This window comes from Oryctolagus cuniculus, chromosome 20, assembly GCF_964237555.1.
Source record: "Oryctolagus cuniculus chromosome 20, mOryCun1.1, whole genome shotgun sequence".
NCBI lineage: Eukaryota > Metazoa > Chordata > Mammalia > Lagomorpha > Leporidae > Oryctolagus > Oryctolagus cuniculus.
The window spans coordinates 19,363,594-19,375,233 of NC_091451.1; the positions used below are offsets into that span (position 1 = coordinate 19,363,594).

The window sequence follows — 11,640 nt, forward strand, 5'->3', positions numbered from 1 at the left end:
TCCGTGGAAGGGCAGTTCCCCCTGGCCGCATTCCCCACTTCCGCAGGGGAGCGGCACACCGCCGGCCGGCTCTCTCGGGGGCTGCACAGGTGTTCCCCTTAGATGTTCCCCTTAGATGTTCCTGGTGCATGCCGTCTCTCTCCTCCTTTATAGTCCTCCTCCGCCAATCCTAACTCGGCTGCCCACACGCCGAGTACGCTGCTCTCCAATCAGGAGCAAGTCCTACAGTTTATTGGTTGAACTGGAGGCAGCTGTGCAGAAGCTGTTTACTTCTCTCCCAGCGCCATATTGTGGGAGAGCAGATGCATAGAATAAGTCTTAATTCCAGTAACAGTCCAGTCCGGGTTGTTCCCCACACAGAGAAAGAGAGAGAGAAGTCTCCCATCTGCTGGTTCACTCCCCAGTCACCACAACAGCTGGTGCTGAGCCTGTCCGAAGCCAGGAGCCAGGAGCTTCTTCTGGGTCTCCCACACCAGTGCAGGGGCCCCAGGACTTGGGCCATCTTCTGCTGCCTTCCCAGGCCACAACAGAGAGCTGGATCGGACATGGAGCAGCCTGGTCTCGAACCAGTGCCCAGATGGGATGTCGGCACTGCAGGCGGCGGCTTTACCCACTGTGCCACAGTGCTGGCCTCCCTCATACAGAATTATCAATTCAGAATCATTAGGGCCTTCCCAGGGGAAGTCCATGCCAAGTGAGAGCCCTGATGCACACAAGCTTTATTGATGTGTGATAAATCTCCTTCCACTGAATATATAGTCCTTTTATAGAAAGGAAGGAGGAAAAACAAGTGTTATGAACTTCATCTATGTATTTTAATTATGTTTAACTTAGGAATTTTTTTTTTTTTTTTTTTTTTGACAGGCAGAGTGGACAGTGAGAGAGAGAGACAGAGAGAAAGGTCTTCTTTGCCGTTGGTTCACCCTCCAATGGCCTCCGCGGCCGGTGCACCGCGCTGATCCGATGGCAGGAGCCAGGTGCTTCTCCTGGTCTCCCATGGGGTGCAGGGCCCAAGCACTTGGGCCATCCTCCACTGCACTCCTGGGCCAAAGCAGAGAGCTGGCCTGGAAGAGGGGCAACCGGGACAGAATCCGGCGCTCCGACCGGGACTAGAACCCCATGTGCCGGCGCCGCTAGGCGGAGGATTAGCCTAGTGAGCCACGGCGCTGGCCTTACTTAGGAAATTTTTGAAGATGGTGATGCTCACCACTTTGAGACACTTTGGTAGTCGTCATAAGGAAACGACTGAGCCGCAGGAACATCCCTGCGACTGTTCCCGCTCAGTGAATCCACTTCTGTAACTTAGTCACGATGCCAGTGGTGAGTGCTGTCACCTCAGAAGCTTTCAGCTGCAAGGACAGGAAACCCAACTTAGCTGCCTTCAGCAAAGAACTGTATCTGTCACGTGACAGAACGTCCTGAAGTGTAGGCTTTGGTAGAATTTTGCGGCTCATTGATGTTCTCAAGGGTTCAGGTTCTTAAATCATACAGGCACGGTCCTCAGCCACTGCTGCTCACAATCGTGACAGCTGCATTCCAGCATCATGTCGAGACAAGACAGCAGCCAGGGGAGAAAGAAGGAAAGCAACCTTTTCCTGAAAATCCCCTGCAGACTTGGCATCAGCACGCACCGGCTGGTATCAGCCACAGAGCCTTCCTTGGGAGGAGGAATGGTGGGATTCTCACGCCTGGCTGGGATTGATCGGGCTTTACCAGCAGAGCCATGTCGGTGAAGGGTGGAAACGCAGACAAATCCTGGCGCTACTGCTGCGTGTGCTCTGTAGTTCAGGGGCCAGCTGAACAATCGCAGTGACAGCCCATCCGACATTGACAGCTCCCATGCGGTTTTCTTAGCGGTAATTAAGAAATTGTTCCCAGTGTTAGAGCTTAACGTCTGCTTTCTCTTCAAGATGCAGAGAGGGAGTCACCGCAAGACACGGTTCCGGAGAGTGACGACGGGGGCTTCAGTGAGGAGTGGGAGGCCCAGAGGGACAGTCACCTCGGGCCGCATCAGTCCACACCTGAGTCACGTGCTGCAGCCCAGGAACTCTCCAGCAGCGTCCTGGCCAGTGAGGACCCAGAGGAGAGTAGGTGCAAGTCTTGTTCCCTTGGGGGTCATAAGTGAATTCAGAGAGTCACAGCTGAACTCTGAAGGACAGTGTAGCTAAGACTTTGTTAATTGAGAGGTAGAGATACAGTGAGAGGAAGAGACAGAAAGGTCTTCCTTCCGTTGGTTCACTCCCCAAATGGCCACAACAGCTGGAGCTGCGTCGATCTGAAGCCAGGAGCCAGGAGCTTCTTCCCCATCTCCCATGTGGGTGCAGGGGCCCAAGCACTTGGGCCACCTTCCACTGCTTTCCCAGGCCATAGCAGAGAGCTGGATTGGAAGAGGAGCAGCCAGGACTAGAACCGGCGCCTATATGGGATGCCGGCGCTGCGGGCGGAGGATTAACCTACTGTGCCATGGCACTGGTCCTAGATATATTTGTTAATAGCTTAGATCTTGCCCTACAGATTTTATTTGTCCCTTCCTGATCTTTTGGCATTTATTTTGTAAAGTAAAAGATCTTTTGAAATTATTATTCCATTAAGACTTCACTGCTACATACTTTTTTTGTTTTATTTTATTTTATTTTTTTTAAGATTTATTTGTTTATTTGAAAGGCAGAGTTACAGAGAGGCAGAGGCACAGGCAGACAGAGAGAGAGAGGTCTTCCCATCCACTGGTTCACTCCCCAGATGGCCACAACGCCAAAACTGCACCAATCAGAAGCCAGGAGCCAGGAGCTTCCTCTGGGTCTCCCACGTGGGTCCAGGGGCCCAAGGGCTTGGGCCATCTGCTGCTACTTTCCCGGGTCATAGCAGAGAGCTGGATCGGAAGTGGAGCAGCCAGGTCTTGAACCAGCACCCATATGAGATGCCGGTGCATTTATTGTCTTTACCAGTTTTATGCTTGGTAGATTAGCAAATACTCCCTTAATATTAAAGGAACACCATAATTATCCAAAATTTCTTTTCAGAGTAGGCAAACAAAGCACATTTTAAAAATAGCAGAAGGCCTAGACTGCTATAAGCAGTGAGCCTTTGAAATAAAAAGAGTTCATAATTCTAAGCTTGAATCAGTGCATTTTTTTAAGTTATTTTTTTGAGAGGCAGAGTTACAGACAGAGGGAGAAACAGAGATGTCTTCCATCTGCTGGTTTGCTCCCCAAATGACCTCAATGGATCTAGACCGATCTGAAGCCAGGAGCTTCCTCCAGGTCCTCCACACAGCTGTGGGGGCCCAAGCACTTGGGCCATCTTCCACTGCTTTCCCAGGCCATCAACAGGGAGCTGGATTAGAAGTAGAGCAGCTGGTTCTTGAGCCAACACCACAGGTGGAGGCTTAACCTATTATACCTCAGTGCTGGCCCTTCCACATACTATTTTATTTTATTTTTTTAAAGATTTATTTATTTATTTGAAAGTCAAAGTTACACAGAGAGAGAAGGTGAGTCAGAGAGAGAGAGGTCTTCCATCCGCTGGATCATTCCCAAATTGGCCGCATCAGCTAGAGCTGTGCTGATCTGAAGCCAGGAGCCAGGAGCTTCTGTGTCTCCCAAGTGGGTGCAGGGGCCCAAGGACTTGGGCCATCTTCTGCTTTCCCAGGCTGTAGCAGAAAGCTGGATTGGAAGTGGAACAGGCAGGACTCGAACTGGTGCCCATATGGGATGCTGGCACTGCAGGTGGTGGCTTTATCCGCTATGCCACAGTGCCTGTCCCCCTGCCTTTTTTAAAGACTTATTTATTTATTTGAAAGACTTACACAGAGCAGAGAGAGAGGAGAGGCAGAGAGAGAAGAGAGAGAGAGAGAGAGGTCTTCTATCCGCTGGTTCACTCCCTGGATGGCTGTACCTATCCGAAGCCAGGAACTTCCTCCAGGTTTCCCACATGGGTGCAGGGGCCCAAGGACTTGGGCCAGCCTCCACTGCTTTCCCAGGCCATAGCAGAGAGCTGGATTGGAAGTGGAGCCAGCTTGGTCTCGAACTGGTGCCCTATATGGATGCCTGCGCTTCAGGCCAGGGCGTCATCCCACTGAGCCATAGCGCTGCCTCCCCCTTTTTTTTAAAGATGTATTTATTTATTTGAAAGTCAGAGTTACACAGAGAGAGGAGAGGCTGGGAGGGGGTGTTGGAGGAAGGAGAGAGGTCCACAAGCTATTTTAAGACATTTTCATGGGGCTGGCACTTTGGTGTAGTAGGTGAAAGCCACTGCCTGCAGTGCCAGCATCCCATATGGGTGCCAGTTAGAGTTCCAGCTGCTCCATTTCCAATCCATCTTCCTGCTAATGTGCCTGGGAAAACAGTAAAAGATGGCCCACATCCTTGGGTCCCTGTACCCACTTGGGAGACCAGGAAGAAGGGCCTGGCTCCTGGCTTTGGATCAGCACAGCCCCGGCCGTTGCAGCCATTTGGGGAGTGATCCAGCAGATGGAAGACCCCTCCCTCCCTCCCTCCCTTCCTCCCTCCCTCTCTCTCTCTCTCTCTTTACCTCTCTCTGTAACTCTTTCAAATAAGTAAAATAAATTAAAAAAAAAAAAGAAGAAGAAGAAGTGGAACAGCAAGAACTCAAACCAGCACTCTTATGGGATGTCAGCATTGCAGGCAGTAAGGCTCTCATTTGTTAAGCCTCTGTGCCAAGAAATTTGTCTGTAGTATTTTTAACTCTGATAATGACCTTGTGAAGTAGCTCTGTAATCCATTTTGTAACTGAAGAATTTGAAGATTGAGGAAGGTAAGCAACTTGCCGTGGGTCACACAAGTACTTACTTAGGTAGTAGCCCTGGGATCTTCTGCACCCCTGGGACTGTAGATGCACTCAGCCGTCTGGACAGGTTAGCATTTAAGGGCGCTGACCCTGTAGTTTATTGCCTTGCATTTCATGGGTCATATATTTATCTTTTCCACTGAGGAAGCCTCAGGTCTGGTTTCATAATTTAGGATGAACATTGGTTTCTCAGTAAGATCTCATGAAGCAGCACTCTGCTTTTTCCTGCCCACACGTGGAGCAGCCTGCACTTCTCAGGGCCTGCAGAACCTGCTCTCTGAAAGTGTTTCTCTAACCCAGGCAACCAAACTTTAAGACCAGGCCCAGCCTCAGTAGGGAATAATTATTTAACAGCCAGAAAAGCAAAAACCTGTTATAAAGTTTGTAGGTTTATATCAGGCCCCAAGTAAGCATATATTTTGTGTCCGTAGTTTATTTCATTTTTCTTAAAAGATTACTTACAAAAATGAAAGATGATGTTTGGCAAAGGAAAAGCTAGGGCCTTGTATTTCCATGTAAGTTTTAGGATCAGTCAGTTCATGAATATTTTATAAATGGATCCTAAAATTTACTTGGAAATACAAAGGACTTAGAATGTCAAAAACAGTTTTGTTTTTGCACTCAAACTATATGATCTTGGAACATTTTCTGAATCCATAACAAAACAGTATAGTGTTGCTGTAAGGACAGACATACAGCTCTATGGAACACAATGATCAGTGATTTTTATAAAAATGCTTAAATAATACAATGGGAGAAGGATAGAATATTTTCAACAGATAGTGCTGGGACAACTAGCTGTGCAGACATACAAGAATAAACTGAAACTGCTACCTCACTCATCCATCAGTACATCATCAAAAATTAACTCAGTGGATTGTAGACCTAGATCTAAGTGATAAAATTACGAAACTTCTAGAAGAAAAACATCATAACCTTGGTTTGGGTAAAGAATTTTTTAGCACAACACTGATACATAAAGAAATGATAGATTGGATGGCATCAAAATTTAAAACTTTTGCACTTCAGAGGATACCATTAAGAGAAGAAATGAAGATCAGTCCCATCAAGGTGGCATGTACCAATGCCATCTCACTAGTCAAAGTGATCAGTTTCAGTTCATAATTGATCATAACGATAGGATTAAGTGTCAAAGCTATCACATGAACAAGACTAGTGTCTGCTAATACTAACTGATAGAATTAAAAAGGAGAGAATGATCCAACATGGGAAGCGGGATACTCAGCAGACTCATAGAATGGCAGATGTCCTAAACAGCACTCAGGCCTCAGGATCAGCCCTTAAGGCATTTGGATCCGGCTAAAAAGCCCATGAGAGTTTGTCAGGCATGGAAAGTCGAGACACTGTGGCAAAAAAAAATTACCTAAGTGAAAGATCTCTGTGAGTGAGATCCCAGCGGAAAGAATGGGCCATTAAAGAAGGGGATACCTTTCCCTGAAGGGAGGAGAGAACTTCCACTTTGATTATGGCCTTGTCTTAATAAGGTTGGAGTTTGTGAACTCAAGAGGCTTCCATAGCCTTGGCAGCTCATGACAAGAGCCTCGGGTGATTACTGAAGTCATAAATAATAGTGTCAGTTGTTAAATCAACAACGGGAGTCACTGTGCACTTGCTCCTCATGTAGGATCTCTGTCCTTAATGTGTTGTACTATGAGAATTAACAGTAAAACTAGTCTTCAAACAGTACTTTACACTTTGTGTGTCTATGTGGGTGCAGTCTGTTGAAATCTTTACTTAGCATATACTAGTATATAAAGATAATTGAAAATGAATCTTGATGAAGAATGGGATGGGAGAGGGAGTGGGAGATGGGATGTTTGCAGGTGGGAGGGAGGTTATGGGGGGAAAAGCCGCTATAATCCAAAAGTTGTACTTTTGAAATTTATATTTATTAAATAAAAGTTAAAAATTAAGAGAATAAATGATTTTACATCTACGTTCATAGCACTATCATTCATATTAGCCAGAAAGTAGGAGCAACCCAAGTGTGCTTCCACAGATGAATGAATTAACAAAATGTTGTACTTGTAAAGGAAATATCAGCCTTAAAAAGGAGGAACATTCTGACACAGTATACTTGGGTAAAACTCGAGGACATTTATGATAACAAAAAAGAAAAGTTCACTGTGACTCCACTTAAAGTGATTGAACTCCCGGTGAGAGCAGGTAGAGTGATGGTTGCCGGGAGGAGGAGGAATGAAGAACCAGCATGGAGTGGCCCAGGGTTTCAGCTTTGCAAGACCAAGATGGTGATGTAGAACAGTGTGGATGTGCCCCATGGCATTGAACAGTTTACAAGAGTTGAGATAAATTTTATGTTGTAAGTATTTTACCACAGTTGAAAATGTTTTTGTGTGGGTAAGTGCAGTCATTTAACTTGGTGAAGATGCCCACATCCAACTTTGGAGTGCTTAGGTTCAAATCCTGGCTCCAGCGTCCTGCTAATACAGACCTAGGGAGGCAGTGGTGGTGGCTCAAGTAGTTGGGTTCCTGCCACCCATGGGGAGACCTGGACTGAGTTCCCAGCTCCTGGTTCTGGTTCCTGCATTGTGGGAATATTTTTTTAAGATGATAAAGAGATTCTTTTGAGAAATTATTAGTACAAGTGCTGGGTGCAAACTAGGTGTTCTTGGTAGATGACAGTTACTTTTTTTTTTTTTTTAATTTATTTGAAAGAGTTACACAGAGAAGAGAGGCAGAGAGAGAGAGAGAGAGAGAAAGGGGTCTTCCATCTGCTGGTTCACTCCCTAGATGGCCACAACGGCCAAAGCTGCGCCGATCAGAAGCCAAGAGTCTCTTCCAGGTCTCCCATGCAGGTGCAGGGGCCCAAGGACTTGGGTCATCATCTGCTGCTTTCCCAGGCCATAGCAGAGAACTGGATCAGAAGTGGAGCGGCCAGGACTTGAGCTGGCGCCCATATGGGATGCCGGCGCTGCAGGCAGCGGCTTTACCCATTACCCATAGCACCAGCCTCAGTTACTTCTTGTCATTGACGGTAACGGCAGCACCTATGAAGGCTCTAGTGTCAGTTGTCTAAACCTGAAGCTCCCACTGCAGAAAAGCAAAGAAGAAAGTGAAAGGAAAGCTACCGAAAGCCTCGTTTTGTGAATCATTTTCCAGCTTCGTATTCAGTAGGAGGCAGAGTGTGGTAGTGATGGCGCTAAATTGTGAGATTGTTGCATAGTGACAAGCTTTTTTATATTCATAACCTTTCCTTTTCAGGGGGAGTAAAACTTGGACTGGGAGATTTCATTTTCTACAGTGTTCTGGTTGGGAAAGCCTCAGCGACAGCCAGTGGCGACTGGAACACAACCATAGCCTGTTTTGTAGCCATATTAATTGTAAGTGTACACCCGTAACGTGCGTCAGGACCCTAGAGCCCAGACTCTGACGACTCTGTCTCTTCAAGGCAGTCCTTGACCCCAGGGCAGATGAGCCGCTCCTCAAAACACAGCTCCTGGAACCTCACGTGAGGGCTTCTGCACTCCGGCCACACCTTAAAGTAACCGGGGAGCTCCGAGAACATTGCGCTCTGCCCTGAGATGTTCAGTTTGTTTTAAATGTGTAGCTTGTAAAAGTCTTCAGGAGACCCTAAGCCCCTCTGATTGGGGACTACTGCTGCAGCCCAGCGTCACCGTGTGTGAGTCGCCGTGCTCTGGTCAGCCTCAGGAGTGAGCAGTCCCCGGCCAGGCCGCTGGGAGATCTGCAGCTGCGCCCCCACGTGCGGTGCACAGTGGTGCTCTGGGCAGTGGGTGTCCAGTGGGAGAAGCTGACACGGTGCCAGACGCTGGGTCACTCTTGACTGCGGTGCAGTGGCACGCATCCTGAAGCTTTCAGTAAATAATCCCTAAGCTGCGTTTACTGAAGAGGTGACGTCTGTGACACAGTGTATGAGTGAAGTTAGATGAGCGGGTAGGTGACTTCAGCTTGCACATTTGTTTTGCGATTGTCTTTTATCTCAATAATGTGACCCATGTGGATTTTATTTGTCTCTTGAGGTTAGTTTTCTGGATTTGAAAATACTTATTGGATATGTTGTACCTTTTAAAAAGAAAATTACTGATTCTGAATAAACTGGAAAGCCTGCAGACTTTATGGTTAGTGTCTCAGTAACTAGGGTAAAATGTGGGTCATGTTATGTGGCTGCTTTGGATTTCCAAAAAAGCCGTTCTTCATGAACTAAGTGTTACCAGTTCATCCCATGAGCATCTCTGTCCCCAGACAGCACAAAGAATGCTCCGCACCTCTGGGTTTTTACCCAGCGAACTAAAATCACAGTTCCAGCTCGTTTATTTAGATTTCAGTATTTAATTTTTTTCATAGATAGTTTTACCTTTTTCAGATTGTCTTCCTTTCTTAGAATGAAGGGGTAAAATGCCTTCATGACGGACGTAGTGTGTAGTGGGCTCAGTCTAGCAAAGGAAAATACACGTTTCCATTCTCGGGGATTTTGCATGGTTCTTCTTCCAGGTTTAATGAAACATTTATTCTAAAGTTTAACCCCAAGGGAAAGTATTCCATGAGCTAAGTTTAAACCAAGACTTGACCCTGAGTCTTTAGCACAAAGATGCTTCACAATTATGTACAAGTCTGTGTCTTCTGTCTCTCCCGCAGGGTTTGTGCCTTACGCTATTACTCCTCGCCATTTTCAAGAAGGCATTGCCAGCTCTTCCCATCTCTATCACCTTTGGGCTCGTTTTCTACTTTGCCACAGATTACCTTGTGCAGCCCTTCATGGACCAGCTAGCGTTCCATCAGTTTTATATCTAGCACATTTGCAACTAGAATCCCATGGACGTTTCTCCTTTGACTTCCAATCAAACCTGGGCAGGACAGAGGCGATTTTCCTGTGTCCTCATCTAACAAAGTCAAGATTCCCGGCCGGACTTCCGCAGCTTCCTTCCAGGCTCTCCTGACCACCTGCACTGTTGGACATTGGAAGGAGGAATTGACAGAAAACGGCTCTGAGCACGTCACGTGGACTGTCCCTCGGTGCAGACGCTCCAGGTTTGGGGACAGGACACGGGAACAGATGCAAGAAGCTGTCGTGCTCCACAGCAGCGTGGCCCTGGGTCACGGGGCTCACCAGCACCGCGAACCCCCCGGACCAGCACTGCCGAAAGGGCAGAGGAAGTGGCTTACACCAAACAGGCCTCTTCCTGTGGAAGGTCAGCCCACTGCGTCTGTGTCACTGAACTCGGAGCCTTTTCAGGAGGTGCCAGGAGGAGAGCAGGCCCCAGCAGCCACGCAGGAAGTAGAACGGGCCCAGGCTTTCACCTCAGACTCTGCTGCCAGCTCGTCATTTTAAACAAGACTCCCCACCTTTGAGTCAAGTCAGACGTCCAGACTGACGAAGCTTGTTCTCAAGCATGAAGCTCATTACCATCTGTGGTTGCCGTTTCTTCCCAAGGCCGTGAGGTTGCTTTCTGCATACAACTTAACCTCAGATTGCAAATTCAGTAATTTGTGGAAATATGGAACTATTGTTCAACACTTCCCTGTCACCCCTAAGTAAATTCTGGATTTTCCACCAACTGCATAGTTCCTAGACGTATGTGTAAGTCTGTTCTCCCCTGACGCCTCCTGTGCCTCCACCCTCCCCCCCCCACTCCCCACCCACCCAAGCATTGTTTGTTGATGGCAAATAAGGCAGCTCTGACATGGTGGCAGGTGATCCACTACTGGTGGCGTCTGCTCTGTATTCGAGTCAGTGCTGTCGGCCTCGCTGTCACAACTTCTTCGATAGCAAATAAGATGTGTGCCCAAAGACAGTAGAATTAAAGAAGAGTGAAATGGCTGGTGAAGCACACCCTGTCCTGGTTGTTCTTTTCGTTCTTTTTAACTACGTTAGGCCAGAGTTTGAAGTAATTGCTGAGATCTGGTGGTGTATAGGTTGGGGGTCCCATGCATCACTGCACAGCAAGGTTGGGAGGAAGCCGTGATTTCACTTGGTGAGCCGTAGGAGACCCTGGGGTCGGGAGGAGGAGCCACAGCCAGGGGACAGCGCGAGCCAAGGCCTGGCCGTGTTCTGGGACACGGGCTTTCCCTCAGGAGCCCACGGGTGCTGTGTGGCCTCTTGTCCGCCCTTTCGTCCGTGTCCCGTCCCTTCGGTGCTGGCTGAAGTGACTGTGGTGTTCAGCTCTGCAGCCCGGGCGGGCAGCGCAGGGGGCAGCCAGCAGCCTGAGGGCGGCCTGCCGATACCACAGACCGTGGTGGCCAGCGTGCTGAGGCTCCTGTGGCTGAAGGAAGGCACTTCTCCTCTCTGCTGTTGTCTCTCCCAGCCCCTCAGATGACCGGGGTGGCATTCTCTTTGGGGGTCAGGCTTGTTTTCTGTCACAGGACGTTTCTTAGCAGAAATGAACTTGAGGAGCAGCGTGCAGTACTGACCGCAGTCCAGGTACAGAGTGGCACATGAGGGGCAGTGGGACACAGCGGCCAGCGAGCTCTGCCGAGAGCGGGGCTTGGAGCAGTGGAAGGTTCCGTCATCGCAACTCAGTTTTCCCCAGTTAGCCGCCTCTTCCCGACTTTCTTTTTTAAGATTTATTTTATTTATTTGAAAGAGTTATAGAGAGAGGTAGAGACAGAAAGTTCTTCTCTCTGCTGGTTCACTGCCCCAGATGGCCGCAGCGGATGGAGCTACCCTGATCTGAAGCCAGGAGCTCCTTCCGGGTCTCCCGTGCGGATGCAGGGGCCCAAGGACTTGGGCCATCTTCTACTGCTTTCTCAGGCCATAGCAGAGAGCTGGATCAGAAGTGGAGCAGCCGGGACTCGAACCAGTGCCCACAAGGGATGCCGGCGCTTCAGGCCAGGGCC

The 11,640-nt window shown here is 48.4% G+C and overlaps 1 protein-coding gene across 7 annotated transcripts in view; it reads left to right on the plus strand.

Moving 5' to 3' along the window:
• PSEN1 (presenilin 1) overlaps positions 1-10,634 on the plus strand; it is an 84,832-nt gene extending 74,198 nt beyond the window's left edge. For all 7 annotated transcript variants that reach the window (XM_002719669.5, XM_017349401.3, XM_070065199.1 and 4 more), the window contains exons 10-12: positions 1,911-2,087; positions 8,050-8,168; positions 9,442-10,634. In XM_002719669.5, coding sequence (XP_002719715.1) covers positions 1,911-2,087; positions 8,050-8,168; positions 9,442-9,597 — 452 coding nt within the window. In that variant the 3' untranslated portion in view covers positions 9,598-10,634. The remainder of the gene's footprint in view (positions 1-1,910; positions 2,088-8,049; positions 8,169-9,441) is intronic.
• The last annotated feature ends 1,006 nt before the right edge of the window (positions 10,635-11,640 follow it).